This window comes from Scatophagus argus, chromosome 18 (genome assembly GCF_020382885.2).
Source record: "Scatophagus argus isolate fScaArg1 chromosome 18, fScaArg1.pri, whole genome shotgun sequence".
Classification (NCBI taxonomy): Eukaryota; Metazoa; Chordata; class Actinopteri; family Scatophagidae; genus Scatophagus; species Scatophagus argus.
This window is the reverse complement of record NC_058510.1, coordinates 20946495-20968567: the sequence shown is the minus strand read 5'-3', so window position 1 is coordinate 20968567 and position 22073 is coordinate 20946495. Positions and strand designations below refer to the sequence as shown.

The following is a 22073-nucleotide window of genomic DNA, read 5'->3' as shown; positions in this document are numbered from 1 at the left end:
GCAGTTTGTGTGAGTTCAAAAATGTAGAATAGGTAAGATTTAAGTTGTAGAAAGTTGAGATTCCCAATTCCAAAAAAAAAAAAAGTTAGGAAATAAATAAATAAATTAGAATAAAACAGAATGCGATAATTTTTCACCTAATTACCTTATTGATTTTTGTAAATATATACTTACTCTATAGCAGCAACACATTTCAGCTGCCATCTTCAACTTCCTTGGAATCAGGGTTATAATATTGTATTGGTAAACAGGATCCCATATGCAAACCAAAACCACCCATGAATGTATCCTAAAACAGGTATACAGCACCACTGTTGTCAAAAAGCTATTAAAAACACATCAGTGATACACGCTCTTGCATTACCATGAACACACACTGTCATGCAGTCTGAAATACTAAGTAGAGCACAAAATATGGATTAATCCACCACTGAACATAGTCCCGCCCCCCCCCCCCCAAAAAAAAATTCACGTCTTTCTACCGTTTCAGTTGTGTTTACAAAAATATTGCAACCGTGGGCATGTCCGGCTGATTTAGTAAATTACTGCACCTTTCTAAAATATGTGACTATAATTAACAACAATTACAAAGAAAATGCTTGGAAGAACCATGGTTTACACAGAAGAACATCTGAAGACAAAATCATAGAGAGTGACACATTTTTAGCAATGACCAAACAGACGCAGTTGGATCCTTCACTTATGTTTACTGAACTTTCATTACATTTTGTAAAAACACTGGAGTTGACAACTGCAGCTCTTCTCTCTCATAGCAGCAAGGTATGTAAATCAAATCAGGTTATTCTGCCAGACAATAAATAATCTGCCTCTTTGGATGATGTCAATCTTTAAAGAACAACGGATAAAAGCTGGAGCATTCATTTTTATTTAGCACAACCTATAAACCTATATATATGTATGTACATATATACATATACATATATATGTATATGTATATATATATATGAATTACTTTTCCTATATTTATAAAAAATACAACAGTAGTTTGTAAAATAGATTTGAAGTAAGATATTGAGAATTAGCAATGAGTCCATCATTGTCACAGGATGGCATTGTTGAAATGCAACAAATAACAAAACCAACATGGCTGGAATGCAGTTCATCTCTGAACGTCCTCTGCTCATTTTGAATGGCGTCACATGGAGTCGTGTTTCTCAGTGTCAGCACTGATGTCTTCACCTCTGCCGAGTGACTTCGCTCGGCAGAGGTGAAGACTCTCACACAGTGACTCAGTTTCCCAATATAACAACACTCAGGTGTCGAGGGGGTAGGGGGTTGTGTGTGATATTAAAGGCAAGTCTGTCAAAAGACTACAAAAGTCACAGTACAATAAAATATATGTAGCTATATAGTACAACCAGGCATATTGCCAACTGTTCAGCTAAACTGGATACTTTGTACAAACGATACATTTAAGAACTAGAAAAGAGGTCTGTAGCACCTTAAGGAGCTTTAGAAGTATGTTAGCAGCTTGATCCAATACCAAAATATATTGCAGTATTGCAGTGTTTTTTACATACACATTCAATAGAGTTCACTGGTACCACTGAAGCTTATAAAGAAGTTTGACATGAACTGCTGAAGTTCTGTGCCTCTCACTGAAGAGCATCTCCTGTCTGGTCACCACTCAGCTTTAGGAGACATTCTGTTTTTCCTATTTCTTCTTCCTAGTACAGTTCACATTCACTTCAGAATTGTGAATGTAATCTGATACTAGACTTTAATGTGTAGAGCTTTTCTACCTTTCAGCTTTGATCCACAGCTTGTTGCTTTTACCCTCCCACGTCAAATCCCTGGATCATGTCATGTTATTCATAAAGTTGATACTGCAGTTAGCTGATTTGAAAACTTTGCATTCGTGCAACACCTTTCTTACAGAAACCACTAAGAAGTCTTTTTTTTTTTTTTTATCATTTGTCATAATATGTCACACTGAGGTCAGAGGATGATGGACAAAATCATCCTAGGAGTTACTGAACATATATCTGGTTTGTTTTTTTAACAACTAATTAAACAAACTATGAAAAGATGATACAATTAAGTGCTATCTAATTAAGCTTCATTATCCCTTGTGCTCTCACCTAAACCAGCGGTTGAATAGTCAGAGAAGGCCTGAAAAACTAGGCCTACAAAAATCTGTGTTAAAGGTACACTGTTTGTTAAAAGACCCCCTCAATGAGATACACAGAACACTTGTGCAAGTAAAGCAAAATGACACTTTGATAGGAAAAAACACTGTCAAAATTGTACCTGTAAAAATAAAACATTTTATATTGTATTTACATGATACTGTTCTCTAAAAGAGCTAAATATATCATCTATACATTTGTAATAAAGACTTTAAACAAAAAAAAAAGTATTGGAGGAAATAAAAGCATTCAAATTTACAAAAAAAGTGCTATGAAAAAAAAAAGAATAGCGGTTTACTAATATCTCTTGTAAAACCACAAATCTTCACAAGAAACAAATAGCAAACTTCTATAAATGCTTTGAAACATTACACATTCAATTCTTCACACAACCCAGAAAAATATTGTCTCCTTACATGTCTCATCAAGTCCTATTATTCAGGAAGGAAAAAGGGGGCATTTAACTTTTCTAGTTTATCATTTTTCAATCTTTGAGCATGAAAAAACAAGATGAGTATGTGAGGTAAATGATAACGCTATTGGGTTATATATGCATTAAATATTTCATGAAAATAAGATGCACCATCTCTTAACTGCTGAGGTGAAAAGAAGTTTGAAAGGTGGAAGCTGATGTTTGCCTGTAAAGTTCACATTTCTGACACATAGCGTGCAGTCCAACGCCTCCGGAAAGTAGAAAAAGTGTCTGTTTTACAGGTAAAATATGTAATCTTTATCAACAATTAACATTAACTTTCTGACTTTTCCACCTTCAGTTGCATTGTTACAGGGCTGAGTATTGACTGAATTTTTTGTGGGTCACATGTATATGATAGCAGAGTTTTGATACAGACACCAAAACAATATATGAAGTATAAACTGTGTTCTACAAAATCTCTTTTTCCTTTTACAGAAGAAGCAACAGCACTCAAACGATGAGCATCAAAGTTTGCTCTTGAACTTGGGTAGAGGAGTTTGACAAACTAATTTTAGGTTGAGTGGCAAAAACATGAATATAATATTGATTGAATTATGATTTGATTAACAAACAAGCACCTGAAACTAACGATCATTGTGTTTTTGTTACTTTGAAATGAGCCTTTCATAGCTGTACATGGAGCGGCTCCTCTTTTCTCCATGTTGTATATTAATCACGCCAAATGTTTTATGAACATAAGCATTCAGGCAAGAACTACTGAAGTAAAATACAGTAATAATTAGTAAGTAGTAACATGTGATAGTGGCTGAAGAAGGCATTTGTAGGCAATTGTATGCATGTAGCCAGGCACCTGGATCAGTGATTGTTATCCTCCAGTTTTAATTTAAATTGTGGCTTAAATCATGATTATATTATATTCTTATATTCAAGACTATGAATAAGGAATCTGTCAGTTGTTTGGCATTCAGTATTATACACATTTCAGTCAATATCCAGCCCTACTTTGATAGCTAGTAATTGCTAGCATGAGATTAAATATATGAGAAAGGAGGCTACAGTCATAAGACCATAGCTAGTAATAGATGGAAAGGACATTTGTGACCTCACTATGCTGTATGCTACTCCATGATTTGGATTAATCTCCACAAGCCTTAGTGGGAAAAATTGAACAAAAAAAGAAGTTGCATCTTAAAAATGTTTGCAAACTTACAGATGTTTACTGTCAGCCCAGAATGGCACCAGGTACTATTGGCTTTTCCCATAGGGTTTGCATAAGGAATGCTGTGCCACCGCAGTGGGGTGCTGAGGTCATAAATGGGACTGACCCAAACTAAGCAACTTTATATGGCCAACAACAGCTGCAGTGGCTATTCAATGCAACAGTACGCATCTATAAAATCTAAACGTACAACACAGAGGCAGTTGCTGACAACATGTCAAAGCAATGTATAGCAAACACTGGCTTTTTAGTCACAGCCCGCTAACTGTTTGCTATGATTCTGTTTAGACTGAAGCAAACATGTTTTCTTTAATGTGCCAGTTGATGGCCCAACTTATTATCACTGATACATTCTGCATGTGTTTGCTCCAGCACTTGGGTGAATGTATTGTTTACACAGTCCAAGATTCAAACCTAAAACTCCACGTTTTTTGATGGCCATTCAAAAATCCTGCGTCTTGTTCACCATTCCAGCATATATCTTTGGAAATCAAATGATTAATAATTGGGGGTTTAAAGTGAAAGGTGATGTTAGTATATGTTTGTGTACGTGGCATGCATCTGTTCCAACACAGCCCTTATTTGTGCCATTTCTATTTAAGAAAGGCCTTTTTCCCATTGATTTTATATGACAGCTGATATGTTAAAGTACGGCATGGAAAAATGAGGCACAACCTCTGAAATGTATTATATCTGTGTTGATGGCTGAACAGTGGAGCTGCTGTATGTGACGTCATGTTGATAGGCAACATGGTGGAAATGTGCACTTGTGCCTGTCTGAACCGACCGACTTCACTGACTGTCCCATCTGAGATGAAATGTAGCACTTCCTATTGCAATTGCTAGGGATACCGGGCTGAATTTTTCAGATATCTCAAAAACAGCACTTAACTATTCACAACAGTTGAAACTTTCTTCCAACACATTTAGCCGCAACCTTTCAAGTTTGAAGTAGGAAGGACTACTTGCTTTTACGGTCTAAATCTAGCACGCTTTTTGTTTGTGTTTTAGGAGGTGAATTGCGCTTTAATTTAAACATAAGGTGAAGTGGAGCCATGCCAGAAGAAGTCAGAGCAAGCTATTTATTTTCACCATCAAGATGCTGAACTTATTCTGGACTTGAAGTATTTTGGAAGAGTGAAGCATACAGTGTATTTGTATTATTTGTAAACACGGCTTATGAGACTTGCATGCTGAGTTTTAATGGGAGCAGAATATATTAAAGCATGTTTTACACACCTCACGAACCTCTGAAAAAATATTCGTGTTTGACAAAAACACTTAAAGAGTAAGGCTTTAAAAAAAAGGAAGGAATGCCAAGCTGAGGCACAGTCACGTGTAAAATATTTCCTTTTAGGATTCGAAATGTTTGTTTTACAGTTTAACATCTCATTCTTTTGGATTAATTACCAAAATAGCAGAAAAATTCATTAAAAAAGGGTGTATATGATTTATTACTTGTCAGATATTGGGTTGATGTTTTTTTCAAAGGCAAAGGGGTTGTGGTGGCACAACTAAGCTATAGGTTCTTGCTTTTTTAAAAAAGCAAAGTGCAAAGTTCATCCTCATGCCCACGCCAACATTTTTGTAGTCCACAATTTACATTTTTATGGTTCACATTTTGCAAACCAGTCTTGCAAAGACCTTTTATGATACACACCTACTACAACCCTGCTTTGAAAAAAGCTGGGTCACTGTGTGAAATGTAAATTAAACAGAATATGATAATCAGGTAATCCTGATTAAGGACTTTTTGACATATATTTAACTGAAAACAGTACAAAGACAGAACGTTTAATGTTATACCTCATCAGCGTCATTACTTTTGTGTAAATACTGACTTATTCTGAATTTGATGCCACCAAACAACTCAGGACAACAAAAGACTGGAATATTTGGAGCATTCCACAGGTAAACAGGTTCATTGGTAACAGGCGATAGCATCATGATGAGGTATGAAAAGAGCATTTTTGAAAGGCTCAGCTGGTCACAAGCACAGATGGGCATGGGGTCCAATACTCTGACAGTTTAAGAACAATGTTTCTCACTTTACTGAAAAGATAAGAAAATTTAATGCAAGACATGCCTCTCTCCCAACAGTTTTGGAACATGTTGCAGGTATCAAGTTAAGTATCGTTTTACAACAAATAAAGTTTATGAGTTTGAATATTAAATATGTTGTGTTTGTACTGTATTCAGTTGAATATGCGTTTAAAGGAATTTGGAGATCATTGCATTGTGTTTTATTTGTGTTTTACATTGTGTATTAAACTTTTTTTCAGAATCAGGATTGTACAGCGGTAAGAGGTATCACATATAAACAACTAAAAGGTGCATTTTTTTTTTCATCTGGTCTAAAACTGAAAAGTTTAGTTTTAGTCCAGCAGTCCCAAACAAAGAATATCTAATTCCACTTGGAGGCACAGGTGCTTGACTTTAAGCGGGAAAGCAACGAAGAGGCGTCACGCCTGTGATAATTCGTTTTTGTATTTGCTTTGTGCTCTTTGATAAAAACAGTTTGCTTGTAACCTTTGAAAAAGTAAGGCATAATGACATTAACAAAGGGAGAGTGGAACAGCTTATCAGCCACGACATATTAAGTCTGTAGTCTTAGGAAAAGATAACTGCTGGGGTGGTTGATATGGATCCTTTCAGACAGATACATGGGCAAGGCTCATCCATCCATCCATCCATTTTCTATACCGCTTATCCGTCAGGGTCGCGGGGGAGCTGGAGCCTATCCCAGCTGACTACAGGCGAGAGGCGGGGTTCACCCTGGACTGGTCGCCAGTCAATCGCAGGGCCAACACACAAAGACAGACAACCTCACACTCTCACACTCACACCTAGGGGCAATTTAGAGTAGCCAATTAACCTAATGTGCATGTTTTTGGTATTGTGGGAGGAAGCCGGAGAACCCGGAGAAAACCCACGCAGGCACAGGGAGAACATGCAAACTCCACATAGAAGGGCCCAGACCGGGATTCGAACCTGGAACCCTCTTGCTATGAGGCGACAGTGCTAGGCAAGGCTCATAAGCAGTAAATTCATCATAAAAGAGGAAACTGGTGCCTGTCAATCCAGGCACATCACTGATCTTAACTCTCCGAACTGAGGATGGCTGAAATACTCTGATGACATCTTTTGTCCACTTGTACAGTATCTTGTACAGTATATGGAAATGTTGCAGCAGGCACTTCTGTCTGTGTTTGGTTGACTGTTTGGCTTGGGGGTTGGAGGATTGCTAAGAAACGCTACAGAAGAAACATTTCAGCTTTTAGGAAAATGTCCACACTGTTAGAATTAAGACAGAACTTGACCAGATGTAAAATTTAAATCAATTAAAACTGTAATACTAATGTTTTTGCATGTTTTAGACTATTTATGACTAACCACATACGTTTTATGCTAAAAATCATTTGTAGCATGTTTGAGATGTTGATTGAGCTCTTCCCACTTCAGGGCGCCACGGGTTTCCTATGATTTCATTAGATATTGGAAATAACCTTGCAGAGATGGGTTGTGTAATCCAGCATATTGAACATCAGATCTGCTTTTACTGCTGACAAGATGAAGTTACTGTTCTGCATATTAATGCAGTTTTAAGCACATACATTACAGTGTTGTTTTTGACAAAAATGCAAGCAGATATAATCACTATAATGGATTACCTGGTTACCAAGTAAGTTGATTTCTATGCAGCAGAGAAATTCATGAAAGGCGATAGCTGCCTGGACATTGCCAAAAAAAAAAAAGGAATCCAAAATGTGGTGCGGTTTGGAATATGGTCAGCAGTCATTTATAGTACATGATGTATTAAATAGATGTAAATGGACAAAAACATCCCAAAGCTACAGATCGGTCCCTAATAAGAAAGATGCAAAATAAAGGTTGTGTGATGACATACGACTAAGGTAAATCTATTCTAAGGCATGGGGGTTAGGTAAAGAAAGTAAAATGTCACTGCAATCAAATTTCTATTATCATTCAACTAAGTGAAAAATCTCCAACTCTCAAATGACTCATTCCTCTTTTACAACTGACACAGCTCTCACTGTCACAATTAATCTGTTTCCACGTTATTGCAGAAAAACAGTTTTCGCTTCATTAGGAGAAATCCTTTGTGTGTGTACACTTGTGGCGCAATGCGCAGAGCAGTACTACGCCCTGCACAGTGTGCACTGTGCTGACCACCGTGCACTGCTTCTGTGGTGATTGTGCATACTGTAGCCTGAAGCTCTTTTCAATCAGAACTGAATGATTAGTTTATCAACCTGCAAATAGCAAGAAACCAAAAAAATTGGAAACTGTATTTGCATTAACAATCAATTAACAATCTAGCTTTTTAGCTATTATGTGAACACATAATTAGAGGATGGTGGTGGTGAATATCTGCAATTTGATTTGTGTGTGTGCTGCTGTGTGTGTAGGTGTCTGCCCATGTTGTGATATTAAATGGACAGAGGTGCTATCTTCAAACATGGATTACTGGGATCTTGTTTTAGTGTCGGTTTGTGTGCTTGTTTAGCGCTACATGTGTGTGTCACCGTGTGTGTTTGAGTACATGTGTGCCATGTGCAGTACATACTTGATCACTGAAAAGCTTGGTGGAAGCGGGGCAGTGTAGTAGGTGTGCTCAGGTTGGATATGAAAGAGGAGGAGAGCCCCTGAAGCAGATTGTCTGTGGCCTCTGGGCCATCAGGGGGATGGGGGCCCAGCTGGACAAGAGGTGTGGGCTCTTCATTGGGTGGATAGGCAACGCCCTGCCCCCCACTGCCCCCTGTCTGGTTGTATGGTGGTCCATTGAGTGGCAGGAAGTTGAAAAGCTGTGAGAAGTCCATCAGGGAGGAGGTTGAAGCCAGAGAGTCACCTGCAGAGGCTGCAACCACCGGTGTGGACATTTTGGACAGGGACACGTCCTGGCTTGTTTCCCCCAGCACGCCCACTTGAGTCTCCAACTCAAGTTTGGAGGAGGAGAGTTGGGGTTCTTGAGCTGCAGAGGATGAGGAGGGCATGCTGCTTTGCAACTCCATCAGGTAGGTCTCCAGTTCTCCCTTTAAATTCTGCTCCCGCTCCTGTGAGGAGAAGGTGTATGAGGTAAAGTTGGAGGCCAGCGGGTACTTTAGAGAAAAGGGGTGTGGTGGGGTGGGAAAGGGCTCCGCGTCCAGGACAGGGCCTGCGTACATGCTGAGCTGATGAGGCCTCGGTGTAAGCATTCCTGTGAGCTCGCCCTTGATGCCCCCAGATGCCAAGTCATAAACGACTGGCTCCAGTGAATCAGCTGGCTCAGTTTTTACCCTGAGCAGCTCCCGGGCATGGCTCTTTTTCACATGACGTGTCAGGTGGTCCTTCCTACCGAAACGCTGGGCACAGTACTGGCAAAGGAAATCCTTGCGTCCGGTGTGCACCACCATGTGGCGTCGTACGTCTTTCCGGGTGTAAAATCGGCGCTCACAGTGCTCGCAGTGATGCTTTTTCTCTTTGGTCCCACCAGAAGATTTACCGGCATGCGTTTTGAGGTGCTCCAGAAGAACCCCTGTGCTGGGGAAAGGCTGCAGGCACACTTGGCAGGTGAGATCTCCACTGTTGGCAGCATGGAGAGCAAGGTGGCGTTTAAAACCCAGCTTGGTGTTGTAGCTCTTGCCACACTCCTGACAGGTGAATGCCTCCTTGTACGGGTCGTGAGTGTGTAGGTGATTCTTTAAGTGATCCTTGCGGTGGAACATTTTCTCACAGTATGAACACTTGTGGTTTTTTTCTGGCGAGTGAGTTGCCATATGCCTTGGAACACAGACACATTGTATGAGCACTCAGAATTGTTGCAATCAATGTTTTTAGTAGGCATGCGTTACATTACACATTAACACAAGACCTGAAAACTAATACTTATCAACACATCATTCTGACTAATACTGGGCACAATGTTACCAAAAAGAGAAAAGCAACATGCTGCAGCCTGCTATGTACTGCTGCTTGTCTGTACCGTAGCAGCTTGTATTTGGAGACGAAAGCCTTGGTGCAGTCAGGGTGGGAGCAGCGGTAGGGTCTTTCTCCTGTGTGAGAGTATGAGTGCACCTTCAACTTCTCCAGACTGTTGAAAGCTTTCTGACACTCCTGGCAGGGGAAATTTTTCTTCAGCTTCCCCTCTGCTCCCCTGCGCCTCCCCATGGGTGGTGCTTGCTTGGCTTTCTCCAAGGTGTGGTCACGGTGGCCCTGGGTTCCCGTGGCCATGGCACACTAAGGCAGGCCAGCTACATGGACAGGGGCGCAGTGGGCAGTTAGTACTGATACAGTTATTCTATCCAGTTTTATGTGCTCAACACCGCCTGGACTCAGGGGCCTAAGAGAGAGGGTGAGAGGGTGAGAGAGAGAGAGAGAGTGAGAAACATCTCAATGGTTCATTTTCAGTCTGAGTGAGTTGCTGGCAGTATCAAAGACACTAACATCTACATGAAAAGAAAATAAACAGAAATACTGATCTGAGGTCTGTTTGATTTAATCTGGCTTTCTCTGGGTTCCCTGTCCTCCCTGAGACTAACATCCTGGATTAGTGGCATCATGAAGAGTTGCTCAGCAAATGAGTTCAAAAGATGATACCTGCAGGTAAATACAATTGAAGAGATAGCTCAGGTGTTTTGAAGTGGGGTTGTATAAAATAAAAATAGGGAGGATAAGTGATTCAGTTTCAATTTATTTATATTGCACCTTATACAATCAAAACTGTCTCTAGATGCTTTACAGAGACCCAGAGCCTGAACCCCTGAGCAAGCAGACAGTGGCAAGGAAAAACTCCCTTTTAACAGGAAGAAACCTTGAGCAGGACCCGACTCACAAGGGAGAACCATCCTGCTGATAGTCGGCTGGGTGAAGGGGGGGAAGAAGAGGTAGACAGGACAGAGAGGATGAAAGAGAGAGAGAGAGAAAGAAACATACATGCAATAAAAATCATAAATTACAAAGGACAAACATTCTTAGTCATTCATAGTTAGCATATTAGCTCAGCACATCAAAGAAGCAGCAGGAGCAGCACTGTAGGAAGCTAAGCAATGTACTGCTGTGGATGGGGACAGTAGCAAAATGGGTGTTAATAAGAAAAAACCAAAACAAATCAATATTAGTTTAAGTATATGCTATTTAGAATGTTTTCATCACTTAACCTGTCTGTCAGACAGTCAGAGGCGGTGACATCACTCTCCCTAAAGCCACCAGAAATAGCCCGGATTGATTAGTTTGTGCTATTGTGAGACTTCAGTGAATCTGAACTAACACAATCAACTGCTGTTATGTAAAGCAAAAGTATGTAGCAATTGAGTCTGGTGGCTTTGGACAAATCATAAACAGATACAATGTCTTCCATTCTCTATCAGAAATGAATGTCTGACGGCAGGGTTAAGTTGTGAAAATATTCAAAATATAACATATTCTTAAACTTATATTAATATTTTAAGCCTGGTCTGTTTTTTGGGTGGCCAAAATCCATTTTGCTGTGGCCCACGTCCACAGCAGTACATTGCTTTGCTTCCTACACCAGTACTCCTGTTGCTTCTCCAAACTGGCAGTGTACAGACTGCTACCTACTGTAGACGACACACTGTCTGTGGATAAATATCTCATACAAGCCCACTTCAAAAATTCTACAGGGTGGATACAGATTATTAGCATTAACAACAGAGCATTTGGACTTGAACATGTTTTCAGACACTACTAGTGCTGAACGCCGCTTGGACACACTTGATGCTGCTATGGTTTGTGAATCATGAAGTTACTGAAGTTGGTTTATGTTATTTATGTTGCCTTACTGACATATTGCTACCGACTATTGTTACTAACTTCATGAGTCAGAAACCTCAGAAGCATCAAGTGTGCTTTGGCATCAGGGGTGTAACATGCTGTGCTGTGTGAGTTTGCAGTGTTTTCTTAAGCTGCAGTGCACTTGAGCTCTCTCTGCCACCATCCAGCTGTAGACTCCACCTTCACAGGGACCTAATCTGCTAGGGTAGCTTATGCATATAGTTGCTCAAACTTAATACAGAAATCAGTTGCCAAGAAACACTTTGGGACAACGGTTTCATGAGAGAACCTGTATGATTGTTCCATCACCACAAAATCTCTCTCTTTTTTTTTTTTTTTTTTTTTGCTATAGTCAAGTGTAAAATTGTTTTTTTCCCCTAACATATTGTTATGAAGTAAATGTTCATTGCATATATAATAGCTAATAGCTTTAGACTTGTTAACAGTAAATATCACTTTCATGATGCGGTTTTGTCTGCCGCCAGGCGAATAATCTACTGGGAAGATTAAGGCTGACTGGTGATCCAATTAAGCTGGCAGCCTGGCATAGTTTCTACATGCTTTAATGTCTCTGATTTGACTTTGTCTCAAATTAAAAATATCTTTCTTGCAAAAGGAGGGTTTTTCAAAACTGCCATATTCATTTTGTTTCAGTCTAAGCATTTGATATTTGTACACATGTACACCTTAATAAGGCGTTTTTTGCTAATCACAAATATATGTGAAATATTTCTAATGAGATGAGATGATGATGATGAGACTTCAGGCACAATGATTTGCATATCACAGTGTAGTGGATAGATTTCTTTACTCTCAGCTGATTTAGTTAAGTTTTGTCCTCCAATTTGAGTCAACAGCTGGAAGCAGATATACACAGACAGACAGATCAGTCTGGCATTCTGAGATCAGCAGATGATTTTGCTCATTTCAATTTATTTCAATTTATTTATATAGCACCTTATACAATCAAAATTGTCTCTAGATGCTTTACAGAGACCCAGAGCCTGAACCCCTGAGCAAGCAGACAGTGACAAGGAAAAACTCCCTTTTAACAGGAAGAAACCTTGAGCAGGACCCGGCTCACAAGGGAGAACTATCCTGCTGATAGTCGGCCGGGTGTCATGAAGGCCGATGAACAAGAAACGTCGGCAGCCACATCTGCAGGCGGCCGTCAATGTGGCTACTGTGGTACAATGTTAGCGCTCCCCCTTGTGAGTTTTTGGAAGGTGGTGAAAAAGTTTTGAGCCCTGTACTATAACTCTCATGCAGCCTACTGTAAACATGTGCCTGGATTCCTTCAGATACCACACATTCCTCCCATCCTATATGACAGCAGATCTAATCTACGAGCATTACTGCGTAGTGTTAAATGTATGATATAAAATAATGCAAATGAATCTCGCTTCTCACATATGTACTCCACTCTCCCTTGAATGCCACTCATGTTCTGAAGTCTACAGCGTAGTAATGGATTTTTCTATCCCATTAATTATTAATTATTCCATCTAAAACAGCACATTACTGTACATAATATTGTGATGTTGACATTATATATGTACCTTCTTCTGCCCTGTCGACATCAACCATAAACCCACACTGGTTGACAGCTATCATTTATTTCAATCTGTCTCATCTGATTGAATCAAAATCTGTGGCTGACCATGATGTAGACAAAATGCACCCAAACTGTACAGACTGATGTCTGTGGCTGACTGACAGACGGACGAGAAAAGGATGCTCAAGGAGGTTGATAAATAAAATACAGTTAAACCCTACATATAACCAAATAAAATTTAAAATTCCAAACATACCAAAAAATAGAACCATACTAAATATGTGCAAAAATATAGTATACTTCATATACTGTATAATGATAATACCCCGTACAGTGTAGTGTAGTTCACACTGATGTTGTGCACTGGTACGGCACAGTAGAATGAATATAAACATTAACTTTACATTTCAAATAGACTACAGACAGGTAATACCCGCACATGCCTGCATATGTAACAATTATAGAGGAATAGCAATTAAGTATAGTAATACTACAGATATAACTACAAATACCAAAGATGTAAAGCATTCAGAATTTGAAGTAAATTAACTACAACAGTGCTTCTCAAACCTTTTCACGTCAAAGAGATGTGAACTGAAACAAATCAGTCCTCAGAAAGATTTTTGGGATTTTCAGAAAGATTTTCATAAGATTTAGTGTCATGGTTACCCCCTATCGGACAAGAATTTTGCTTTTAGGTATTTTATTATATTTCTGCGCATTTTATGATATATTATACAGAAAGTTTATGAAACACATGACCAGAATAGTCACATTCTCCAAAAACCAGTGGACTATAACGTACAAAAAATACAAGTATGGTCTGTGTAGTTTAGTTATAGCAATATAATTTAATACTATGGCACAGCTGATTTGTATTTTGAACTGTGATACACTTGATCATAATGCAGAAATTCTCTTATTTCTTATTCCCTAATTACCCTGCTGGGGTACCCAGTTTAACCCTGCAGCAGACGGGTCAGCACGGTGATGATCACATGGACGCCTCTACTACACACTGATGTGAGCGATCACTTCACCGGAACACGCCACGTCCCTGAACGCTCCATCCCACTGCTGCCACATAGTGAATGTTAGAAAAATGGTTGCCAGGTGTCCTTTATGCAAAATGTGCAACACCCATATAGACGAAACCATATCAACGCACTTGTGTGTGTGTTTGGACAAAAACCCCAAACACCTTAGCTCCTCCGTGGGTAACCAGTTTCCACTTTTTACAGACTGAAAAATCTTTGCTGATCAGCTTTGTTTTACGCTATTGAGTCCCGTGTTAACTTCTATTTGCGATTCCATATAAGGATGAAGGAATAAAAATGTTATCACAGTAAGTTAGAATCAAACAAAGAACTTCACAAAATTTTAGCCTTAACCCAAACGAGATTTTAAAGAAACATTTAATTTAATCGAATAAAAAAGAAAAAAACCCAAATGAGTGCAAACGTGCAGAACAAACGCAGGAGAAAATCAGCAGAGAGAAACCAAAACGTCTGTCACCTGTCATATTATTATTGAACATTCACACAATACTAAAGATATGGGGAGTATTAAGCATTTACACAATCTGCATTATTTCTGGGATATTCATGATTTGAGAAACACACATCGTTCCCTCGGCCTCACTTTAGAAGAGTAAAAACCGAAATTAAATTCACTTTCAAATTTTCTGTAACTTAATAGCGTGAGAGTTGTTTGGAGGCATCATCTCCTTAAATAAAGGCAGCTACACAATCAGGTTTGTACATTTCTAACTGAAATCAACTAAATTACTGCAGATAATCAGAATGATCATAGCCAGCTATGTTGCAGTTAATTAAGACTTCTCAGTGCTTGAAATATTTAAAGAACCTATAATCTTCACATCATTTAAAATTGTATGTACTGTTTAGCAAAAAAATTCTACATCACTTAATTCTCATTGCTGACCCTTAATTTAAAGGCAACAGTTTCTTATGGCATGAATATACGTTTTGTGATTCATATTTTTTCCTCAGGAAAAAGTTCCCGCTTTTTGTTTGGTTCTGTTATTCATTTTGAATGACATTAATGACAGTAATAACACCAGATCCTTTCTGTATCTTTACTCACCGCTGCTTGTCTTAATGTCATGTCCTAAATTCACTTAGTTATGAATAAATTAAATTTTCCAAATTCTAAATATTTTTTGAAATTCTTACAAGGAAAAAAAACATGTACAATAAATGAAATAATTAATTTCTAGTATTTGGTATTTTTATAAGACCAAGATTTTTTTGTTTTTGGGGGGTGGGGGGGTTGTTGCCTGAAAACACATGTTCACAATGCAGATCATATTACACATGAAAAGAATTCTATCTATTCATGGCTGCAATCAGGATGAGGAATAAAACTGCTTCAAACTAGCTGCATTTAGCTGAAAACAAGCAAAGGAAAAAGGAAGAGTGGTGCAGGCTTTTAAAAAGGGAATGCTTACATTCCAAACAGCAGGAGCAACTGATTTTAAAACATTAAAAAAATTTGTATAATGTTCACATTTTACTAAACGAAGCTCAGAGGATCAAAGTTCAATTTCTATGAGAATGGATGGACCCATACATGCAGGACTTGCACACAGCCAACATCCTCCACAGCCTTTTCACGTCAACATATTTCCCTCCTGTCATTTCAATCAACATGAAACATACAGAACATTTCCTGTTGGGCTGAGAAGCATTGAAACTGTGGATCAAATAAAGAACAACCTCCATTTCCATTATCATTATGAATTAGGACCACATAGTCTATTGCATTGATGGAACACAAACACAAGCAATCAGCAAACGTTAAAATCATGCCATGAGATTTCCAGAACAATTTCTGGCCTATCAGACTTACAGGTAAGCTATGGACAGGTGTGAACAGAGAGCAGCAGTGATGATACACCCCCTCCAATCAGGAGCTATTTCAGTATCAGCAATATTTGCTGTTTGTGACGGTAAAACAGTTTCAAAAAGTGTCTCCAAACTTACAGGAGCAGCAGCAGATTGTGTTACGTACACTGTAACGTCGGATGTTATCACAGCTTAGAAATGACAAACCTGCCACAGCAAGCGAACTGAACGCAAGTTGACTTTTGGATCTTAAAAAAGAAGTTTCGTCGGGACGCAGGCTACACAAACAAATGTTCGGCATTGCCTAATTAGTCTGCCTTAACTTCTCCCTCCATTTTGCCTCTTTATTGACAAGCAATTTCTTGTTTATTACCATTACGGCCGGTCGTGGCCATGCTGTCATCTTGCGTGACACCGTGATCGATACCTGCAAGAGGTTGAAAATGCGGTATAGCACATAGCCTCGTGGAGGGGGGGTAGCATGATAAACGTCAGTGTAGCCGCTACATGGTTGCATTTGACGTTATGGACGGGAGATGCTTGCATCGATAAGGGCATGTTAACACCGCTTTGGATGAAGAGCGAAAACGAGGCAAAGAAACGTGAATGCAGATAGCAGGATAATTCACACTATTGCTGAATCTAAGCGTGCTTGTTCCTGTCGGTGCACGTCGCGCTACCGTTGTTATTATATTTAAAAAAATAAACAAAGTGAGGGGGGCTATGTTCAACTTTACTCAACTTTCCTTCATTTTTTTTTTTGCCCGTTCCTGTGATCTTTAAAGTTCGCGAACACGCACCGTGACACTAACATCACCAGTGACATAATTTACTTTAATAAATTTCAATACTCGTGCCTTGCCTTGGTTTTCCCTGTGGTCCCAAACTGAGTACTGATTAACACAAACTTTTCCCCAGCTCACCCCTCTCTCATAATTTAAATAACCCCGATATTTTAATTCAAAAACTGAGTAGCCGTTTACTTAATTTACATCAAACTTACCCCGGACGCTTTAGCATCCTTTCTGTTGAGTTTTTCTTGACTTTCAACTATATTCCGAATTTTTAATAATTTTTTTCTCATATTTTTTGCTAGACGCGGCGGGCCTGAAAATTGTTTGCTTTCCCGTCTTTCGAGCAGCCATTGTGTATGCGCTGCGATGCAACCGCACTATAATTTAGCCACGCCCATTTAAAGTTCCGCCTCCTTGTGTTTTTGATTTGTGTAAGGCGCTGCCATTTTCACTTCACTGTCAGTTACAGTCCCTTTAAATAAGGCTCAATTTTTGGACTTGCTAGATGTAATGTCAATCGTTTAAACTTAATTTAGTCTAGTTTACAACGATAGGAAGACCAACGTACCAACTATTAAATTCCATTGGCTCATTGTAATGTCAGTCGAAGTGGTTAATTTCCGTGGCTTCTTATTGGCTGATGTTGCTGTCAGTTTAAGGTGACGCTTGTGCGTGAATTTCCTGGTGCGCTGTTGCTGCAACGACTCTGGCGTTGTCTTGAGCATGACGGAGGGGTTATAGTCCTTGGCTTGTGTAGCTTTATTAGTTAGCCACATGTAGTGTGTAGCTGTCAGTTGACTTTTTGGAGCAAGCGCTTCATTCCCAGGGATGTAAATACCAACTTTAGTTTTGAGAAGTTGCAGGGTGCGTATATATTTTTGCAAGTTATTTTCGTTTTTTTAAAAAAAAAATGGATAACCTTCACTGGTGTGGATGTTAGCACAAGTGGTTTCGTAAAAGGTAGGTTTTAACGTTGTGTAACTCTGTCTCTGCTCACCGCTAACGATAGTCATTCCACCTGTGTTGAATGAAAGGCTAGCTAACAAGTGTCCCCGTTCGGTAACATTAGTGAAGGTCAGTTTGTTGTCTATTTAGGAACGTCACATGTCGTTGTGGTGGTTGGGGATTGGGGGGGGGGGTGTAGCGTTCAGCTGCACCAAACCCCATTGAGAAATCCTGCAGTTAAGTAAGACGTGTTTACTTTAAAATTTACACAGCTCGACGATAAAAAAATAAAGATACTGTGTGCAGAAAGGAAGTCCACTTTTTAATTCGGCATACCTTTTACACCCCTAACTGAAATAACGCTAATAGGAATAATTAAAACACACACACACACACAATTTCCCTGCAAAACACAGTGTGGTTAGAGTAAGCAAAAAATGTAAACCTAAGGTAGAAGGTTGAACTGTAGTTCAAACTGAGTGTGGCTTTTTGAGATTTGTTTGAGGGATATTCTGTCATCTTTCAGGAAGCTCTAGAAATATGAGAAATATGATTATTTGAAAACTTATTTGAAACTGTAGGATATGTTGTTTAGGGTTATTAGAGATAGATAAGATTACATTTAAATGTATGGCTTATTTTGTTATATTCCATTTGTCTTATTTAAACGTGTTCTCTGAAAATTTTGAAAGCTTATAAAGGCTAACTTTTTCTGCTTGGAAATGCGGACTGGTTCATTTTAATAGACTGGAAAAACAAAACTAAGTTCTGACTGATACTGGCTTACCACAGATAGGCCCACTTCAGTATTTCAAAAGCTAAGACATTTTTCAGGAAACAAAAGAGTACTGTTAAAGATAAATGAATAGGTAAAAATTAAATTATCAGTCTTGACACAAGTAATATCATTTTGAAGGTTATTGTTCAAAATATCTGTGTCGCAACTGTTCGATAATTAAATTAAAAGGATTTTTGTAAAAGAAAAAAAATACTGGTTTGTATCAAAAAATGAATATGTCTAACAAGTAGTTATCAGATTGTTTTTATTCTCAAATCTCAAGATTGGTATTGTCCTCGGTCAGAGTCCACGTCTTGCGAAAGATATTCATATTCAATTCATGTTCATATTCAAAAGGTGATGAACATGACATTTCTATTATTCAACAGATTAAGCTTTTAAATGAATATCTTGTTGTTCATCCATTTGGTCCTACAATAAAAATAGCACAATTTGTAAGTCATCCATATAGTCTGCTTTTACTTTTAATAAAGTTACAAAACCTCTGGTGTTCATATTGTTGTGACTTTTCGAAGTGGCTTCAGTTTGTCTGATAATCAGTCACATTTTCTCTAGTTTATAAACAGACAAATTATAGTATTACAGTTGGTTCACACTTCTGAAAGTTGCCTTGATAACAAATCTGTTCATAGAGACTTAGATATATTAAAATGAAATGAGCTGTAGATATCAGTTCTTGGATGAATGATCATGGAATCAATAATTTGTAACACACACACACTGAAAAGGTAAAATTGCAACAACTGAACCTTTTGTCCATCTGTTCACAGATCCAAATGGATAAAAATACGAGAAAAGTTCGGAATCGGGACATTAACCCATGCATTGAAGTAAGCTTATTGACCATTTACATTGTGACAAACATCTGCTTGGTGTCTCAGATTTTCTAATCCTGTTCTGTTGCTGGCACTTCTCTTTATCAGGAAAGTGATGCTTCTCAGAAGTGCTTGGATGTGTACAACTATGAGAAGAAAATGTGTTCAGAGTATTTCCAGAGATATAGGAATTGCAGGAAATACTGGGTGAGTGTTTTGTTTTTTTCAGTAACAACGTGAACATACTGAGAAAACTGATCGGTCAGTGAAGTGAACATTACGCGTGTTATTTGGACGTGAGAGATCATAAAAAGATGACAGGTGGATGCAGGGAAGGCACGTTCATCACCACAGGGACCCAGGCTTCGATTCCCTGTGGCCCCTGTGGCTTCTCGCCTGTGAAGTTACAGTAGTGCCACCTGCTGTCTGCTCAGGGCGCCTGCCACTGAGGGATAGAAGTGGGTGGCAAGAAGCAGTATTGGCGCCCTGAGTCGTGGAGGTGTTGCATGCAGTAATACTATGAATTAAAAATGGTTATAATTTATTGGTAGATACAAACAAGGACACCTGCATCTGCTTCCATTGTGAGCAGAGACTCGTGCTAGTAATGGAAGACAGTGGTAGCAGCTGGTCATTTGTAAAATCTTTGGAAATGTAACTAACTTGGTGGCAGCCGTGGCCTAGAAGTTGGAGAGATCGGAGGGTCACCGGTTCGATTCCCCCACCGGACGGGCATGAAAAGTTTGGATGTGGTGGAGTGATTAATGCGACAAATACCGCCCTCCTCCATTAGCCGGCTGATGTGCCCTTGAGCAAGGCACTTAACCCCCAATTTGCTCCCTGGGAGCTTGATACAGCCCACTGCTCCTGTGTGTGTGCTGGGTGTTGCATGTGTGTTCAACTCAGGATGGGTCAAATGCAGAAGACAAATTCAGTGTGTGTATGTAAAAATATATATACTGCCAATAACGTGATTCTTAATTCTTAAAGCGTGTTTGTTTTTCTTGTAGCACAATATAATGTTACAGAGGAGAAGAGATGGCGTCAAACCTGACATGCCCACTGCTGCAGAGAGACAGGAGCTGCTTGCTGCCATGGGAGGCAAACCATACTGATAGCTGGCAGGATCACGCAGGGACTCTGTGAAGACCAGCAGGCCCGGGAAATGAAGCACAGTCCAGCACGTTCTGGTGATACTGCTACACTGCATTGACTGGGTGTATACTGTGATCCAAGGCCTGACCTGCCCTCAAGCTCAGGCCGTGTGGAAGTGATCATCTGTGGATGGTTTGTGCTAATAAAAAAGAAGGGGAAAAAAAGAAGGTGGTATCAGACAGATGAGATATAAGATCGATAATGTATTGAGGTTTATTAATAGTGTGACATGAGATGACACAATATGAAAAGAATTACATAGTTTTCCAAGCATTTTTGTATTTCTTTGAGTTGTTATGGTATTGTGTGGTATATTATAAAAGCAGTTTACGTCTGCTGAGATCCGTAGACTTCATCATGAATACACAAGGTTCTGAAAAAGCCGTGTGTTCAGCTATTATTACTCAATCTGTGTCGATGACTATTTCAGCTGTGAAATCTCAAGCAAATTGGACAGTAACCAAACAGAAGTGGATTTCAACTCGCCAACACGGTTAAGTGTACACCCAGATGGACGGACATCCATCACCTGTCTGTCTTTAATAAAATAAACATGACAAGAATTGTAGTTCTGTCACTGTTTTATCATGTTGATTTACAAGTTCTTTTTTTTTTTTTTGCAGATCATATTTCTTGTGATGTTTTTTTTTTCAACATACACAAAAAAATAATTCTGTTGTATTGAAGCTGATCTCAGAGGAAGTGTTTATTCTATTGCAGATAACTTTCAGTACCAGAAATTTGAAACCCTGTGATTAGGCCTGCAGCTGATTTCCCAGAGCGCAAAGTTAACACCTTCAAACTGCTTTTTTTTTGTCCTACAAACAGTCCAAAACCCAACCCTTTTTTATTTCTTTTTCATAAATATCAAAGAAAAACAGCAAGTTCTTCCACTCAAGGAGCTGCAACGGCAGATGTGTGATTTTTGCTTGGAAAAATGACTGATTACCACATAACCACATGATTTGTGTAACTCATAGCCTCAAATGAACTATTGAATGTTTTGTTTTTTACACAGACCAAGCACTGGATCTTTTTTCCCATCACTTAGTTAATTGCTGACAATGATTTACAAAAGTCAGGTTTGTTCAGTGGTTAAATGTGACTATACATTTACTAAAATCCTGTACTTAAGTCTGAATGATTTGTACTTTGAGTATTAATGTTTTATGCAACTTTATACTTCTACCCGACTTCATGTGTCTGACAGCTTTAGTTAATAGTTAATTTCCAGATTACGATTTTAATTCCATTCCTGTCCGGTGAAAACAATGTATCTCTGAATTTGGTGAGTTTGAACGATTGTGTGAAAGTAAGTGAATTCTCATACTTCTTTAGCTAAATAAACAATTTAATTGGCTTAGCTGTATAATACACCGTCACAAAGCCGAAACAGGCTGAAAAGTGTTGTTCTTCTATCAGGATGGTTCTCCCTTGCAAGCCGGGTCCTGCTCAAGGTTTCTTCCTGTTAAAAGGGAGTTTTTCCTTGCCACTGTCTGCTTGCTCGGGGGTTCAGGCTCTGGGTCTCTGTAAAGCATCTAGAGACA

At 39.0% G+C, this 22073-nt stretch overlaps 2 protein-coding genes and 1 long non-coding RNA gene across 5 annotated transcripts; 1 reads left to right on the top strand and 2 right to left on the bottom strand.

The window, feature by feature from the left end:
- Positions 1 to 690: 690 nt before the first annotated feature.
- On the bottom strand, positions 691 to 6477 carry LOC124049490. Its single transcript, XR_006841411.1, has 2 exons — positions 1243 to 6477; positions 691 to 1200 (listed from the first exon to the last, which is right to left on the bottom strand). It is a non-coding gene; the product is annotated as an uncharacterized LOC124049490 (long non-coding RNA).
- Positions 6478 to 6835: 358 nt separating this feature from the next.
- On the bottom strand, positions 6836 to 17195 carry plag1 (pleiomorphic adenoma gene 1). Of its 2 annotated transcripts, XM_046371186.1 has the most exons (4): positions 17022 to 17195; positions 9789 to 10145; positions 8394 to 9586; positions 6836 to 8079 (listed from the first exon to the last, which is right to left on the bottom strand). In XM_046371186.1, exons 2-3 carry the CDS (start codon positions 10034 to 10036, stop codon positions 8398 to 8400), a joined length of 1437 nt encoding a protein of 478 aa, XP_046227142.1. In that variant the 5' UTR covers positions 10037 to 10145; positions 17022 to 17195; the 3' UTR covers positions 6836 to 8079; positions 8394 to 8397. The 2 variants fall into 2 exon arrangements, with proteins under 2 accessions (XP_046227142.1, XP_046227141.1); XM_046371185.1 differs by having other exon boundaries at positions 6836 to 9586.
- Positions 17196 to 17467: 272 nt separating this feature from the next.
- Positions 17468 to 21089, top strand: chchd7 (coiled-coil-helix-coiled-coil-helix domain containing 7). 2 transcript variants are annotated; one of them, XM_046371188.1, is made up of 4 exons: positions 17468 to 17676; positions 19327 to 19386; positions 19480 to 19578; positions 20382 to 21089. In XM_046371188.1, exons 2-4 carry the CDS (start codon positions 19333 to 19335, stop codon positions 20484 to 20486), a joined length of 258 nt encoding a protein of 85 aa, XP_046227144.1. In that variant the 5' UTR covers positions 17468 to 17676; positions 19327 to 19332; the 3' UTR covers positions 20487 to 21089. The 2 variants fall into 2 exon arrangements, with proteins under 2 accessions (XP_046227144.1, XP_046227143.1); XM_046371187.1 differs by having other exon boundaries at positions 17470 to 17772.
- The last annotated feature ends 984 nt before the right edge of the window (positions 21090 to 22073 follow it).

Bases quoted from the DNA above. Each gene is read 5' to 3' on its own strand.
- plag1 (XM_046371185.1), bottom strand. From the start codon at position 10,036: ATGGCCACGGGAACCCAGGGCCACCGTGACCACACCTTGGAGAAAGCC. The intron at 9,587-9,788 runs GTACAGACAAGC...CTGTGTTCCAAG, and splicing joins TCCAAATACAAGCTGCTACG to GCATATGGCAACTCACTCGC.
- chchd7 (XM_046371188.1), top strand. From the start codon at position 19,333: ATGGATAAAAATACGAGAAAAGTTCGGAATCGGGACATTAACCCATGC. The intron at 19,387-19,479 runs GTAAGCTTATTG...TCTCTTTATCAG, and splicing joins ACATTAACCCATGCATTGAA to GAAAGTGATGCTTCTCAGAA. The intron at 19,579-20,381 runs GTGAGTGTTTTG...TTTTTCTTGTAG, and splicing joins GGAATTGCAGGAAATACTGG to CACAATATAATGTTACAGAG.